This window comes from Loxodonta africana, chromosome 14, assembly GCF_030014295.1.
Source record: "Loxodonta africana isolate mLoxAfr1 chromosome 14, mLoxAfr1.hap2, whole genome shotgun sequence".
NCBI classification, from domain to species: domain Eukaryota; kingdom Metazoa; phylum Chordata; class Mammalia; order Proboscidea; family Elephantidae; genus Loxodonta; species Loxodonta africana.
The window spans coordinates 91185810-91202036 of NC_087355.1; the positions used below are offsets into that span (position 1 = coordinate 91185810).

Sequence of the window (16227 nt, forward strand, 5' to 3'; positions counted from 1 at the left end):
CCAGCTGGCTCTCCACGAGGGTGAAGCACTGGTCCCTGGGCAGACCAGTGCCTGCGGCTGGGAGGGCAGAGGTTGGCCCTCAAGACTCAATTGAGAGGGTAGAAGGAGGGGCAGCTGAGGCCTCCAGACCTCGTCAAAATGTGGGGAACATGGAGGTTTGCACCAGTCAGAGCTGGGGTGGACCCACGGCCCAGGAGGATGTCCCCACAGGAGGCCAAGCAGAGACATTGGGCAGGTGCTGGCTGTGTCTTCAGTTAACAAGCCGAAGTTACATTTCTTCTGGCTTAAACAACATGAACACAGGCAGGGCCTGAGGGGCCGAAGCACCAGAGGGAGGAGAGCCAGGAGCCTTGGCCAAAGCAGGAGGGTGCCACATAGAACGCAGGGGCTGGTGCCGGTGTAGGCCCCTGCCTGCACTCCCGCCGAGCACCGCCCACTGAGCCCTCCTGGACACCAGGACAGGAGTCAGAGTGCTGGACTCAGTCTTTAATTGGCTGCAGGCTCACGCACACACACACACCAGGGCTCAGATCTTGTTGAAAGCAGCAATGTCGACGCTCTGCACCTGAGGGAGGAGGACAGTTGTCACCAGAAGGGACTTCCCACAAGCCCTGCCCACTCCTGTTGGCTCCAGGAACCTTGGGGCAGTGGGGCTCCCCACGGGGACCCTCCCACCAGGGCACGCCCAGCCAGTCTGTCCTTTCCTGCCGCCCAGCCACTCACGTGCTCCTCAAACTTGGTGATCTCCTCCTCCAGCAGGTCGGTCCCCACCTTGTCGTCCTCCACCACACACTGGATCTGCAGCTTATGGACACCGTAGCCCACTGGCACCAGCTTGGAGCCCCCCCAGGTCAGCCCGTCCAGCTGGATAGAGCGCACGCAGGCCTCCAGCTGCGCCATGTCCGTCTCATCATCCCACTGTGGGGTGAAGGGCATAAGGCCCTGAGGTCAGCCACCCTCCAGCCCAGGGTGGTGGTATGTCAACAGTGGTGCCCACCATTCTTAGGGGCCTCAGCACACCATCCGGCTGGATGAGGGTGGGGAAGAGGAGGGCGCTGGAGGCTGAGCCAGCCCCCTACTCAGCTGCTGGGGGATCCCAGCAGCCCCCGTACACACTCACAGGCTTGACGTCTAGGAGGATGGAGGACTTGGCCACCAGTGTGGGCTTCTTGGCTTTCTTCTCAGCGTACTGCCGCAGCCGCTCCTCCCGAAGACGGGCTGCCTCCTTGTCCTCCTCCTCCTCATCACTGCCAAACAGGTCGATGTCATTGTCCTCGTCGTCCTCTGCTGGTGTGGCTACCTTCTTGGCCACAGGCTCCACTTGACGCATAGGAGACACGTGCTGCCGGGGGAGGGAGCCTGAGGCCCTAGGCCAGGCCAGAGCCCACTTTTCGGCCAAGAGGCCACCTCCATCCTGCCCCCACTCAGGGCACGCCCCTCAGTGCTCCCTGGCCTGGGCCAATCCCCTACTCAAGTCGCAGGTGCTAAGCTTGGGCGGTGGGGGGGGCGGCAGGGGGCAGGCAGTAAGAAACGGTGGGCACTGTGTCCCTCTGAAGGGCCAGCCATGGGGTTTCTGGGTCTGTGGGACTGTAGGCTGTCTGCCTGCTCACCTGGGTCTGAGGGGCGGTGGCCCGGTGGGTGGGTGAGCTCCTCTCCAGAGTGCTCAGCCTGACCTCCAGCTTGGAGAGGGCCTGCTGCAGGTCCTGCACCACTGTGGGGGTCAGTCAGATGGTGGCCGGGGAGGGGAGGGGGTCGTGGTCAGATGGCAGCCAGGGAGAGGTGGGGGAGGGGCTCTGGTCAGATGGCAGCCAGGCAGGGGTGGGGGAGGGGCCCATATCAGATGGTGGCACTTGGAGGGGGGGACTAGAGGGACATGGGGAAAGGTGAGGAAGAGCCTCCCACCAGGCTGGCCCTCACCGTTGCGCAGGCTCTGGTTCTCCACCTCCAGGCTGGCAATGCGCATGACAAGTTCACTGTGGTCCCCGCCAGGCCCGCTGGAGGCCCCAGAGCTCTGTAAGGAAGGGGGAGCAGTGAGGGCCTGGCCCCTGTCTGGTGAGAACCCCACAGTTGCTTGGAACAGAGCCCTGGGCTGGGCACACGGCTCCCATCAGGACACCCAGCAGTGCCAGACCGGGACAAAGAGGGCCAAACCCCTGCTGACACAGCCCACCTGCCCCCAACGACGGGCAAAGACCTGGCTACGTAGGTCGGCTGTGGAAGGCCACCATGAGATCATGGTGACGGACATAGGCAGAGGGCCCAGGGGCAGCGCAGGCACACAGCCGGGGCCCCCACCACCATGCAGCTCTGCCAGACACGGGCTGAAAGGAGGACTTACTACAGTCCCTGGGGCAGCCTGGCTCATGGCCTCAGGGGGGCTGGGCAGCACTGCCTGGAGCTGGAAATGGGAGGGAGAGCCGTTAAGGCTGGGCGGCAAGAGGAGCCGCCTGTGTAGGAGGCTATCCGCTCATCCTTGCACACGTGGCCCAGCAGATGTTCACCCTCACATGGGTGGCACGTCTGGCGCCCATCAAGCCCTTCCTCCAAGGCCTCAGCCCCCTTCCTGACCAGGAGCCCCTATGCCTGAGCCCCGTCCCAGGTTACATCCCAGGCACCCGCAGGCTTTGAGGCTTGTGACTGCCCTGTCCCCAGATACCACCCGGTCCTCAGTGAGGGGCACATGAGCACAAGTGGGCCAGTCAGCACAGCATACACCCCACTGAGGTGGCTCTGAGGATGGGGGGCCCAGGCCCAGCACTGAGTTGGCCCCCAACATGTCCAGTAAAGACCCTGGGCTAGGCCTGCCCCCTACCCTACCCTGCCCTTCCCACATGTGGGTGGCTATGGCCACCTTGCCATCCCTACTCAGATCTTCCAAGGTTTTGTGCTGCCCAAAAAGAAACCCTGTAAGGGAGCCTTCACTCCACATCCTTCCCCGACCCCGCCACATAGCCCAGCTCGGCACATGGAGGTCCCCCCAGAAGAGCAGGCCCAAGGGCTCACTGCCTCCAGACTTCTTGTCCTTAGCCCAGCACCATCCACCAGCCGGAGTCTGGGAACAGTACAATAGGCACCGCGGGGCCCTGAGCCACCTGACCCGGGGATGCCTGAGCTGCCTGGGGGACACGGAGACGATCCCATTAGAAGAGGAGCTGGGGCAGGGGATGGACTCAATTCTGGATGTCCCAGGCTCCTGGGACAGCAGAAAGGCTAGGGCCCAGGGACCCAGCAGGGCTGGGAGGCCTTAGGCCACATAATGTGCTGGGCCAGGCAGATACTCTCTACTGCCTGCCTGGCAGGTCCCGGGGGCCCCAGGAGCCCCAGGCGGTGCTGACAGCCCCTCAGCTTGCTTGCAGGCCTTCCCACCAGATCCACGCACTGGGGCCTGCCCTCACTGCTCAAACTGACCCAGGCAGGGACCAGGAAGCCAGAGGAGTCCAGGGTCTCCGGCCTCAGAGAGGTGGTCCAGCCAAGCCCATGAGTGCTGACTGCACAGAGCCACCTGGTGGTCCTGGAAGGAAGTGCTCGCACGAAGTCCAGTCACTTCGCCCCACCCCACACATGGCCGGCAGCCCCCAGAACCCCTGGGTTCTGATGTCCCAGTTGTCTGATGAGTTCTGTCCTCACTTAATCCAGCCTGGGCTGGGCCAGCAAGGTCCTTTCTCAGTTCCCAAGCCCTAGAGCGTACCTACCTGCCTGTCCCAGAGACCAGGACTAGCAGCAGACACCAACACAACCAGGGCCTCTGGGAGATGAGAGCCAGAGGAATCCCTGCCACCTGAGAGCCACCAGCACACCCCACACCAGCTGTGGTCAGCAGAGTAACGGCACCCAGAGACGTCCACGCCGTAATCCCTGGACCCCACAAATATGTAACTTCACACGACAAAGGGGATCTTGATGTGGGACATTTCTTCTGGACCACCCAGGTTGCCGGATGTGATCACAGAGGTCCATATGAGAACCAAGGAGACTAGAAGATGGTCTGCTGCTGGCTCTGAAGATGAAGGGCCCATGAGCCAAGGAATGTGGGCGGCCTCTAGGAGCTGAAAAAGGCCAGGAGACAGAGCCTCCCTTACAGCTTCCAGAAAGGAACGCAACCCTGTTGGCACCGTGATTTTAGCCTTGTGAGACCCAATTCAAATTTCTACCCGAACTGTGTTGGGTAAATTTCTGTTGTTTGTGGTAATTCTTTATGGCAGCTCTAGGAAACAAATACAGATTCTGGTACTGGAAGTGGATGGTGCTCTAAAAAATGGCTAAAAAAGTGGAAAGGGCTTGGGAATTAGGCAACGAGTAGAAGAGTTTTGACAAGTATACTGGAAAAGTCTAGATTACTTTGAACACACTGTTGATAAAAACGTAGACAGTGACTACTACCAGTGAGATGCACTCAGGAAAAACATCATCTTAGAGAACACCTAAACCATTATAGGCCGTTGCTGGTGAGGATTCAAAAGAGGCATGTGTCATGGAAACTGGCAGAAAAGTTCAGCAGAACTGGGTCCTGCAGTTACGTGCGAAGCAGGACTTATAGCCACGTGACTGGGTGTTGAGCTGAGATTTCCAAGCTCAGCGTCCAGAGTGAGGCCTGGTTTCCTCCTGCTGCTTATATTACAACGTAAGAGGAAACAAACTGAAGGAAGGATAGTTGGGCAAACAGAACACAGGACTCGGTGATTTGGGACATTCTCAGCCTATCCGTATCACCAAAGACACTGACTAAATCAGGAGAGTGAGCTCTGGAGAACCAAGGGTGTAGCTGGTAAGGATCGAAAAGTCAGGCACTATCATGAGCAGGCTCTTTGAGAGAGATCAGGCATGTGACTCAGGGACCCCTCAGCCATTGCAGCAGAAGCCAAGAATAGAGATGGGGGATCCAGGGAGATCTGTGGAGGAGTTCTTGGTCTAACAGCATGGATGCCTGTGACATACACAGGAAACCTACAAGGTTCTTGAAGAATGTTACACCAGCAGAAACCTTACCAACTTGGACCAAAAGGGATAGAGTCTAAACTGAAAGAAGACTGCTGGACCCCTCAAATTCTACAAGCAGGAAACAGGCCAACAAAATTGCTCAGCACCAAACACATGCAACCTCCCATGGCAATATGGGCACTAAGAGCAGAACCTTGACCCACAGTTATTCCCAAGCCTTGGAATCTAATGTGTTTCCCTGGCTGTACTTTGAAATTGCTTGGGGCTGGTGACCCCTTTCTTCCTTCCATTTTATCATTTTTGGAATGGGAATGTCTGTAATTATCATCTTATGCCTGCCTGATTTCATTTTAGGAGCCGGCAACCTGGTTTCTAGTTTCACAGTTCCCCAGATGGACCACTCCCAGATCTTCACCTGCACCTGATTTAGATGAGATTTTACTTTGAGTTGATGTTAGAATGGCCTGAGACTCTGGGATGGGGTGAGTGCATTTTGCACATGGGATGGGTGTGAAGCTCTGTAGACCAGACTAAGGTAGACAGAATGATGGCCCCTCAAAGACATCCATGTTCTAATCACTGGATGGCAAGAGGACCTTTGTAAACATCAAGTTATGGATTTTACGATGTACTAGGGTGTGTGGGTAGATCCAAGGTAAGCACCAAGGTCCTTACAACTCAAAGAGGAAAACAGGAGAGTCTGAAAGAGAAGTGATGGGGAAGCTGAGTGATGGGGCTACATGCCAAGAAATACAGGCAGCCTCTAAAATCTGAAAACGGCAAGGACGTGGATTCTCCCCTGGTGCCTCTAGAATAAACAGCTCCGGACCCGCAGAACAGTGGCGATATATATTGGCGATGCTTTAAACACTAAAATTTGTGGTAATTTGTCACAACAGCAACGGGAAACTCATACACCAGCCTCCAAGAGCTCTGGAGGAAGCAAGGCAGGAAGGCAGTCTGCCTGCCTCCCAATTACACACCTTCCTACTCAGCCCTGATTGCCAAGCAGGGTGTGCCTAGCACTGACCATTTCCTGATCTTGGTCGGGACCTGTAGACTGAGGAAGGCTGCAGGGACCCTCTCTGGGCCTCAAACTCAAAGTGTGCCAATTCTACAAATCAAACCCAACACACCCTGCAAACCCACTGACTATCTCTTGGGGCCGGGGGGCTGAGCACGGAGGGAGGTCAGCGAGGCAGACAACAACCCTGAACGTAAGTCCTGAAACAGAAACAACCAGGAAGTGAAAGGCCTCCCAGGCAAAAAAGCGTCCTCAGCCTGCACTCCGCAGCATGGCGAGGCTCAGCTCTGTCCTCAGGGACCCGCCTGTGGGGCCCAGGCTTAGCTCCGTGCTGGCACTGCAGGAACGGCCGTGAGGAGGGTAAGGAGCCTCAGGGACCCCAGCAAGTGAGAGGCAAGGCAAGAACACGAAGGTGAGAATGTCTCCTGCAGCGGTCTGGTCAGGTCAGTCCGAGCCTGGAGGCCACTAAGCACCATGTCCTAGCCTGGAACACAGCGCTGCACACCTGACCCCTCCTTTGCGCTAAAACAACCGTCATCATTGGGGAAGACGCGCCTCCAGCTTGGGGGTGGTACTCACGCCAGCCAGGGATTTCTGGATGTTTTCTCTGGCTCGTGCAATATCCCGGAGGATCACACTGGCGCCATTCTCCTGCTGACGTTGCAGAAAAAAACATGATCTTTATCTTCTTCACAAAAAAACAAAAATAAAAAGCTGCATCACACAGAGAAAACGGGAAAAAGGAGGCACATAGAGGAAGGCCAGCAACAGTAAGCATCGGAAGAGTGGCTGTCGGGGCGGACACCGGCAGGTGGGCATGCGGTTTGCCAGCTCGCACTGAGGCTGGCCCCCATTGGCCTAAGGGCACCCCAGGCTGCATGCCCATGTGCTGGGATCATGTGTGGGCCCTGAGCAGACCTGCACCCAAGAGCCACCTTCCAGAGACTACGTAACTGCCACCTCAAGTAAAGCCCCTGCCCTGTGGGTGCCTGGCAGGTCCTCCCCTCCTGGGGCCCCACCTGAGCCCAAAGCAACCAAGGCTGGCAGGGGGCAGGCCTCACCTGACGAGAAGAGCCGGCCATGGGCCCGTTCATCTGTTCGTAGAACTTGCGCTCTGCGTCATCATATTTGAATTTATCGAACCAGATCTTCTCATGTACCAGGAAGTCTGTGGCCATTTTCCTGCTGGGATGGGAGAAAAAGGCTAAGTCAGTGGGGTAGGGGAGGACAAGGACCCGGACACCCCTGCCCACCTGCCCGGCCTCCAGGCTGAGGCCTGCCCTGAGAGCCCCATGGGGTGGCCCGGCAGCACAGAGTACTGTGAGGGCCAGACATCCACACGACCAGACGCCGGCCCTGCTGCTCACGAACCCAGAGGAGGAACACAAGCAGACCACTCGAGCCCATGAGGACCCACACGTGAGTGTCCCCCAATTCTGAGGTGACAGTCAGTGGCACAGTGGGTGCTGCCTAGAAGGAGTGACTCGAGTCACCTAATCACAGGTCTGTCCCCAAGGCAGGAAATGAGCCTGGACCACCAGCCTACAGAAGTGCCCCCAACTGGTCCCTCACGGCAGTGGACAGCACCTGCCCCAGACCTAGCCTCAAGACCACCGCTCTTCAAGTGAGGCTCCAGGACCCCAAGCACCTGCAGTTCTCTGTCCCACCCCCAAGTCTGCGTAGCGCCAGGTTTTTTCCACACTCGCCAACCAGCCACACCAGCAGCTCCACATCCTAAACCAGGTCCTCTGTTCACCTCGTCCCCTGACTCACAGGAATACTTCTCACAAAAACGTCATCGTTAACACATAAGGAACCGAGGATCACCACTTCCCAGCGAGCAAGGATCCCAAACATCTGTGCTCATTGCTGATGTGTGGCCATTGCTAGATGTGACGGAAGCTCCTGGGACCTGGGGAACCACTGCTCTGGACCAGAGGTCGGAAAGCTCCAGGGGCATGGACACGTCTCAGCTGTGTGGTTTCCTCGCCACATGGAGCTCACGCTCAGGCCCTTCACAAGCAGCTCTATGTCTGCTCTGGACCACAACCTCGCTCTGCTGCCAACTCTCACCTGGCCACGGCAGGCAACCCCCAGTGACGAGGGGCAATGCTCAGCCACGTTCCTTCCCCGGCTCCACCATGACCAAGGGTTCAGCTCCACCCACACCCACTGCTGCTGCCTGACCACAATGAGGTCCCTGCACCCAGGCCCAGATCCTGTCCATCAGCAAGTCCAGCACCACCAAGACAGCCACCTCCCTGGGCCAGTGGAGCCCAGACAGCCAGACCACACTCACTTCCCCAGCAGAAACCCAGACCTTGCCTGCCGATCCTGCACTCCCACCTGGCCCGCTATCTGATCGTCCCTGCATGCCAGCCTCAGGCTGGCTGTCAGGTGGCACCTCCCACATGGCCTCCCTGGCCTGAGGCCACTGGTGGTGGAGATGAGGCAGCCCTGGGCAAGGCCCTCTGGGTACCAGACTCCAGGCCAGTCTCCCACCCCCATCAAGGGTGCAGAGATGGGATCCAGCCACATGCTGAGTGTCTAAGACACCCCCCACTCTGGGAGGGGTTGTCAACTACCAGGGGCCCTGGGAGTCAGAGAAGAGGTAGCCGGGGGTGGGGGGCGTAGGCCTCCAGCATCACAAACCCTAGAGAAGCTCAGGGCCAGAAACCACTGCCAGCCTCTCCCCTCGCCCTAACAAATGTGAGCAGGGACGTGGGAGCTGCCCAGACACCGAGAGCCCCATACGGGCTGGAGGTTTCTGCCCTGGGCTGGCCCCCTGCCCCCAGCTCCCCACAGCCCCAAGCCTGCCCTTGCTCTTTCTGCTCCTGTGTTCCACTGGCTGGATCCAGGGGTCTTGGGGGCCCCCAGGGCAGGCAGGGAGGGGACACCAGGAAGCAGTGGTACGTTTTCCTACTTGGGTCTCAGGCTGGACATGGATGGGCCGGACCTAGAAGTGGGCCGGTGGGCCAGGGAGGCAGCCTCGAGGCGCCAGGCCATGCGCAGGGCCTCAGCAGCATGGTGGCGACACTCGGCGCTGTCATAGGCGGACTTGTTGAGCCAAGTGGCCTCTGAGTCTTTGTGCAGGAAGTACCAGTAGGGCAGGGCAGGGGGCACCTCCCCGTCCGCCCGCCGTGGCCCCATCCGCTTGGTCCCCACAGCATTGCGGCCACGCCGGTCCCTGCGGCCACGCCGGGAGCCCTCGCTCTGGCCAGCTCGCTCCTGCAGGCGCACCTTCCCTGGGGGGTGGCCATCAAACAGGGCCTCATAGAAACCCCGCTCGGCAGCATCATAACGTGGCTTCTCTAGCCACACCTCCCGCACCAGTGCCTGCAGGCTGCCCAGAGGCAGCTGGCCCCTGGCCAGTGTGCTGGGCTGGCGGGCCAGGGACAGGTTGGGGGCGGCTGGCCTCTGGCCCGTGTCAGGGGCACTCTTCCCACTGCACCCCTCTGCAGCCAGGAGCAGGGCCTGAGACCACTCCACAAACGCCCGCTCGGCCTGGTCGAAGGAGGACTTGTTGACCCAGACGCCCCAGGTCACATGGTGGCAGGCCACCTGGCTTCCGTGGGTGCAGGGGCCCCAGGGGGCCAGGGCAGGCGGCTGGGTGGGCTGGGCAGCCGCATCGGCCAGCCTCTGGCGGTAGGCGCTCTCTGCCCGGTCGAAACGCGGCTTGTCCAGCCACACACGGTCAGCTGAGAGGCCCACAAGGGCCAGGTCGGCCTGGACAAGCCAGCTCTGGGGTGAGAGCCTCCTCTTCTTCTGCAGCAGCCTCTTCCCAGCGTGGCTCTTCCCGGGGTCCGTCCTGCTGCCGGTGTCAGGAGCCTCTGCCGCATCAGCAGCCCCGGTCTCCTCCTGGCCAGGCCCATTCATGGCACCCGCGGCCAGGAGCTGCTGGGTGGAGGCGGCGGCTCGCATGGCCGCGCCCTCGGAGAAGTGCCGCTCTGCCTCCTCATACTTGTGCTTGTCCTCCCAGACGGTCTCCAGGGCACACGAGGCCTTGCTGCTCCTCATCTTCCCGGCGCAGCCGTGAAAAACAAGCACAAGAAGGCAGTTGCAACACAGTGGAACAGCCTGGGCCCCGACAGCGAGCCAGCACAGGCGTCTGGGCCAGCTAGCCAGCCCAGAACCCCCCCATACCTTCCTCAGTCTCCTCGGCAGGGGTGGGGATAGGGAAGTCAAACCCACGTGGGACTCTGAGCAACGCTGGAACGCAATACGCGTGTGTGTGCGCACACTCACAGATACATATTTTTTTACCTGGAAAACTTGTATTTGCTAACCTAACGCGTACCCCGACTCTCCCAAAGGGACAAACACAGTGCTGTTTCCAAACCCTTTTGGCCACCGAAACCCTCCTCATGGAGCCTCCAAGCCGTTGTCAGATACGCTGTTGGTTTGACTTTCAGATAAACAACATTTTAGCCTAACCACATCCCAAAAGATACCGGAGACGCATCTGTACTAAAAAGTTTCCTGTTGTTTACTTGGAAGTCAAACGTGACCAGATACCTGTGTTTTCTGTTTTCAGCACTCAGCCACCCCACCTGTGAGGTGCTCGAGCCTCTGTGGCTGCCCTGCTGAGTCCGGCCACCCATGTGGCTCAGAGAACATGCTTTCCAAGGGAGCTGCGAGGGCCTGAAACAGGGCAGTCCCCCAGTCATGCCTGCCTGCCCCCACCCCGAGGGCCAAGGCAGATAGGGGGTGTCTCCAGCCGCCTCCACCCACATTGGCAACCACTTGAGCTGAAAGAGGACCATGGCGAGGGTGTGGGGACAGCGGGGGTGTGGGGACCACCAGGGCATCACTGTTTCGGTGCAGAGCCAGGTGGACAGGCAGGTATGGCTCTGCTGACCTGCTGCTGTGGCCGTGGACAAGCCTCTGGCCCTGAAGCCTCAGCCTCCCCCTGGGCAGAAGGGGCTGTACGCCTAGTCCCTCCAGCTCTGAATGAGTCCTGTCTCCTACCCCATCCCAAACCATGGACTGCTGGGGGTGACAGTGACCACAGCACCCACGGGGAACAGTCCTTACCCTGTTGCTTCTCCTACTCCTGCATGTGCCACCAGGCCCAGGAACTGCCTCAGAAGCCCCCCGAGACACTGCTCCCCACTCAGTAGGGATTCTTGGCCCCTGGGTGTACCCCTTTCTGGTTGCACAGAGTCTGCTCTAGGCTGCAGGGGAGCCTTGAGCAGGTGACCAGCCAGCCAGGTAGCTTCCCAAGCCCAGAGCTGCCACTGCCCCCAACAGAGAACAGGCTGCAAGGTCAGGCCATGCAGGTGACTGGGGCCAAGGTGATCCTCGCAGTGGCTTAGGCCTGCTCTGCCCACATCTCCCTCCCTGTGGCACCCTACATGGCCCAGGCAAAGGGCTCCAGAGAGGGCCTCTTTAGACAGCACTGGCTGCTGGCTCTCCCACCCTTTTCTATCCCCCCAAAATAGTGGCTCCAGCTCCCCCAAATGGACTTCTTAATTGTCACGTCCCACATGAGGTCCAGAAAGGGCCCATGGATCCCCCAACTCCCCTTCCCGCCAGCAGCAGCTCCCTGCTCACCAAGGTTGGGCACCTGGGGCAGAGGCTGTGGGGGACGCAGGAGCGGAGCCCAGGGGGCCAGCCATTGTGACATCACCCACCAGCCAAGGGCCACAGACCCTGCTGGGGACAGCAGGTGATCCGCCCCTGGGCTCTTCTGCCTCAAGCCTTCAGAGGGACTCCTGCCAGGCTCCCAGCCCTAGAAGTCCCAATCCTTCCAGCCCCCCATGGGCTGCAGCGGGACCCTCACCCCCATGCTGGGCCCAGAGGCTCACTGGCCTAGCACTCCCAGCCTCCCTGGGAGGAGCTGTCCAAAGTTCTTCAGGGCAGCACTCTGCAGTGCAGCCGAAGGCAAGACATGCCCTGCCCCCCGTGTCCCCAGCAAGGGGCAGAGTGCAGTCCCGAGATCTGCCCAGGCCCGCACCCCGTCCGTGGTACAGAAACGCCTGGGCCAGCAGAGGCATCAGGGTTAGCTCCCCACTGCCCAGGGAGCAGAGCCCACACCGCCATGGATGTCAGAGCTAGGGAACCCTAGCCAGGCCTCTGCAGATGAGGAGACCATGGCCCAAGAAGCAGAGAACTGGCACCTGGCAGGCCTGAGTGCCTGCCCCATCTGTGATGGCAGTTGGAGGGAGGGGGAACATTCCCCTGTCTCAAGCAAACAGAAACCAGAGACAGGTGGGTACTTACTTTTGCTGTAAGCTCCTAAGGCAGCGTGAAGGAAAGGCAGCAAGGTTAGAACAGCGGGAAAGTCTGTGCTTGTCACACACCAACGTCAACGCAGTGTGCGGCCAGCACAGGCTCCTACAGGTGAGCTCAGGAAGCCAAATCAAGCAGGTGCGCCCAGACTACCACCACCACTACATCCACAAGGCGCGAGCCGCTCGTAGGCCAGGCAGGGCCACTCTTGAGGCACCCTCTGTCCCACTCCCACAGGGCACAGTGGCCAGTCCAGTGGCCTCACTCTCCATCTGGAGCTGCTGGGAGGGGTACTGCTCAGCCCATGGGGCCGGGCCTGCAAGTCCCTGCAGGCTAAACCACAGACCAACTCCAGATGCCGAGAGCTCTGAGGGTCACGAAGTCTTCCCAGGCCCCCCGCACCAGGTCCACACAAAAGACAGAGATGTTCATCCCATTTACAGAGAGAAAATGGGCCACAGACACACACCCTGCCCCAGATCCACAGAGGGGCAGCCCAGCAAACAGAGGCCACCAGACCAACCCACACATCTTGGGAATGCCAGACTGACAGGCCCCCCACCCCAACTCACCCAGCACCAGACAGCCCCATGGAGCCTGCTTCCCACCCCATTCTCAACAGGAGCTGTGTCACCCAGGACCTGCCTCCTTGGTCCACCCCATGCTGCAGCAGGCACTGAGGGCAGGGCGGGAACAGGGACACTGGCACACATGGGGGGCCTTCTCCTCTGGGGGGCCTTCACCTGCAGAGGAGCCTAGGAGGACACTCGCCAAGGAGCTCTTGGGAGCAGACGCTGCATGGAGTGTGTACAGGTTAGGCTCTCCATGGAGCAGGGCCACATGCGCATCGTCTCGTCTGGTAAAAGCGGGAGTTAGTCTACACACTCTCTTTGGAGATGCCAATGTCCAACTCCAGGAGCTCCCAACCCCACCAACAGGTGGGCGTGCGCAGCAGGGACAACGGAGGCTCTGCGAACCTGAGAGCAAAGAGTACTCCCACGGGGACCCAGAAGGACAACAGCTGCACCCCAGCCCCACTCTGGGGGGCATGCCAACACTTTTCACCAGAGGAGCGGCCGAAGACAGAGCCTTTCCCAGCTGCCAGGACCCAGGGCTCCAACACCTCCTCCCAGGGGTCAAGCCTGTGGCCTGGGCGGTGGAAACGCAAAGACAATCCTTGTTTCTGGCTAGAGTTGGCAGGAGAGAATCATGCCTTTGCACCTCTCCCGGCGCCCAGCAAGCCTAGCACTCAGTGCTGTCTGTGCTCACGCAGGACTCGCAGAAGGAATGCGCTAGCTGCTACAGCGGGGCAGGTGTAGGATTCAAGTGTGTGCAGGTGACAAGGCACTCCACGGCCACTGGAATGGGAGATATCTTCCAGTGCCAGTGCAGGGATTTGGCAGCGGCCTGCCAAGGACACTCCTGGCTTCAGGGCTTCAAGTCCACGTTGCGAGGGCTGGGCCCCCCACAGCAGAAGGCCACTGGAGGATCTGACCTGGTTTCCGGGAAGATCTGCCTCTCTCTGCTCTCCTGCAGGGCACCTGCCATCGTTCAGACACGCTTCAGGTGGCCCAGTACCCCATGCCACCCCAGTGCAGCCATGTGTGCGATGGGTTTGCTCCAAGACTTTCCGTCCACCCAAGGGTCAGGCCTATGGGCTCGGCCTGTGACCCGACCCCCGCTGCCAGCAGCAGCTTTCTCCTGGCTCCCTGGGCTCATGTGAGCAGATGCTGTGTGGCCGGGCCAGATAGCACCACTCAGCAGAACTTTCTAGAACCCTTGTCCAGAACAGTAGCTACCGGCACTTGGAACGTGGCTATGTAACTACAGGAAGAGCACGTCCAGACGCAGTGCAGCTGTGCATGGGAGTGACCCTTCCTGACCTCTCAGGGGAAGCTCTGTGGCTCAAATTCCCATCAGCTGCTCCCCTGCCCTGGCGCCTGTTGGGGAGGTACACCCTGATGTTCTAGACACCATGCCACCCATCCCTGGCTCAACAAACAATTGCTTCATGTCAGTTCCATTCTGGCCCCATTTGGGCATCCACCCTACCCCACAACGCCCTCCCCTGCACTGGCCTTCTCTACCTGGCCACTCATACCACTTCCTGGCCTCACACGCAGCTGCAGAACAGCCAAGAGAAACAGGCCTGTGGCTGCCCACTTCCAACACGCGTGTCATCCTCACATACCAGCACAGGGTCCGGTCAACGCTCAGTGTCAGGACTCCTGCATGCAGCTCCCAAAAACCTAGACCCAGTGAACGGCACGCCAGAGGGGTTCTTTCCATCCATCCTTTTCTAAATGGTAACCTCCCTCGAGAAACCTCTGTTCATGAAAACCTTCACCCAGTACGCGTGGCCACTGGGTGCTGAACCCCACAGCTGGACCTGGCGCCCAGGAGCGAAGAAGGCAGGAGGCCCGCCCAGGGTCAGGTTCATCCAAGGGCAGCGAGACCTTGCTCAGGGCAGGAAGCCAGGCCGTGTCATCCAGAGCATCAACTTCACTAGGTGCCTCTGTGCATCAGGGTGGGGTCACACACCTGGAGCCCAGCAAGCTTGCACCCAGAGCAGCCTCCAGAACATGCAACCATCTCCCATTCTAAGGAAGTGGAGGCCTGGCCATCGAGGCACAGGCAAGAAGAGCTCCTGGCTTGCCTCCTCATGGGACTGGCACAGGGCCCAGGCACTGCCCACCCCTCCAGAGGCCACCAGCCAACCTGGGTTCCTGAGTCTGTACTGCCATGGTGTGGAGAAGAGGGCGGCTCCTGAGAACATCTTACCCCACACATCAAAAGGCCGTCCAGGAGTGCACACCCCACTCCCAGCTCAGGCCTGGTACGCAGAAGGGGCACAGAACGGGGCATGTGCAACAGCCCATCCACAGGCTCAAACCTAGGGTCGGAAGGCGGAAGGGGGGCTTTCTGTAAGGTGACAGTCGTCTGGGCCAGTCCTCCCCTGTCAGGCTGGACATCCGCCAGGTTGAGGTATGTGCCACGTGGCTTTGACAAGCTCTTCCCCCAGGGAAAGACCACCCCAAAATAGTGAACACAAATAACTCTTGCTTGGGGGTGGCCCTTCATTCTGAAAACCCTGCTGACCCACCTCCTGCTGGGTCTCCACCACCACCCCTCCACTTCCCTCAAGCTCCAGCACAAGCCGTCCCCGTCTTCCTTCCACCCAGGGCCTGGGACGGCATCACCCTCCCTTCAGACACGGGATTCAGTCACCTGCTCAGAGAGCACCCAGACCCCGACCCAGCCAGACAACCCACTCAATACAGCACGTCCTTCACGCTCTCCCTCGTGTCCGCGGACCATGTAAGTTCTCCGAGGGCCTGGCTTGCGAGTGCCTAACAAGCACGTGAGGGGCACAGAAGAGCCACGGGCCGAGCAACCGTGGGTGGATGTCCCTGCCGCCCAGGGTTAAGCCTGAGGCCGTGGGGCCGGCACCCACGCCGCCCCGGCCCGGGCAGTCCGCCGCAGGAGCCGGCGCCACGTGGGCGCGCCGCCGGCCCGCCCCTCTCCGCCCGCGCGGGGAGCCGCACTTGGCCCACCGCCCCCGGGCCAGCAGGCCGGCGGCACTTGCGCCCCGGTCCCTAACGACGCTGGCGCGCGGGCCGCCCGTACCCCCGGCCCCCTGGCAGGTAGGGCGAGCGCGGCTCCTCCCGGCCGGGCCGCGGTACTCACACGCAAGCCAAGGACGCGGCGACACGGAGGAGGCTCGCGGAGGCGACGGGCACTGCGCGCGGAGGAAAGGGAGGGCCGGCCAGGCAGCGCACGGGAAATGAAGGGCTGGGGCCTACCACCCGCGGCGGGGGGGAGCGGGGACGGCGCCCGCGCAAGCACCCCGCCTCGCGGTCCGGCCCTTCGGCCTGATGCTCCCCGCGACGGCACAGGCAGACTGCAGCCTCAGAAGGCCAGGCGCTCGGGAAGGATCGGAGAGATCCGCCAGCGACCGTGCTGCAGCCTGCCCGACCCCCCTGCGCCGCGCACCCAGTGGACTCTCCGGGCCGGCCCGGGGCGGGGCCGACAGA

At 60.5% G+C, this 16227-nt stretch overlaps 1 protein-coding gene across 7 annotated transcripts; it reads right to left on the minus strand.

Annotated features, from left to right (window-relative positions):
* Nucleotides 1-471: 471 nt before the first annotated feature.
* EEF1D (eukaryotic translation elongation factor 1 delta) lies at nucleotides 472-15986 on the minus strand. 7 transcript variants are annotated; one of them, XM_064268158.1, is made up of 9 exons: nucleotides 15881-15986; nucleotides 7024-7147; nucleotides 6542-6616; nucleotides 2339-2398; nucleotides 1918-2011; nucleotides 1611-1711; nucleotides 1121-1342; nucleotides 724-918; nucleotides 472-565 (listed from the first exon to the last, which is right to left on the minus strand). In XM_064268158.1, exons 2-9 carry the CDS (start codon nucleotides 7138-7140, stop codon nucleotides 527-529), a joined length of 903 nt encoding a protein of 300 aa, XP_064124228.1. In that variant the 5' UTR covers nucleotides 7141-7147; nucleotides 15881-15986; the 3' UTR covers nucleotides 472-526. The 7 variants fall into 7 exon arrangements, with proteins under 7 accessions (XP_064124228.1, XP_064124227.1, XP_064124224.1 ...); XM_064268157.1 differs by having other exon boundaries at nucleotides 7024-7144; nucleotides 15881-15939; XM_064268154.1 differs by lacking the exon at nucleotides 15881-15986 and adding an exon at nucleotides 8886-15645 and having other exon boundaries at nucleotides 6542-6613.
* Nucleotides 15987-16227: the final 241 nt, after the last annotated feature.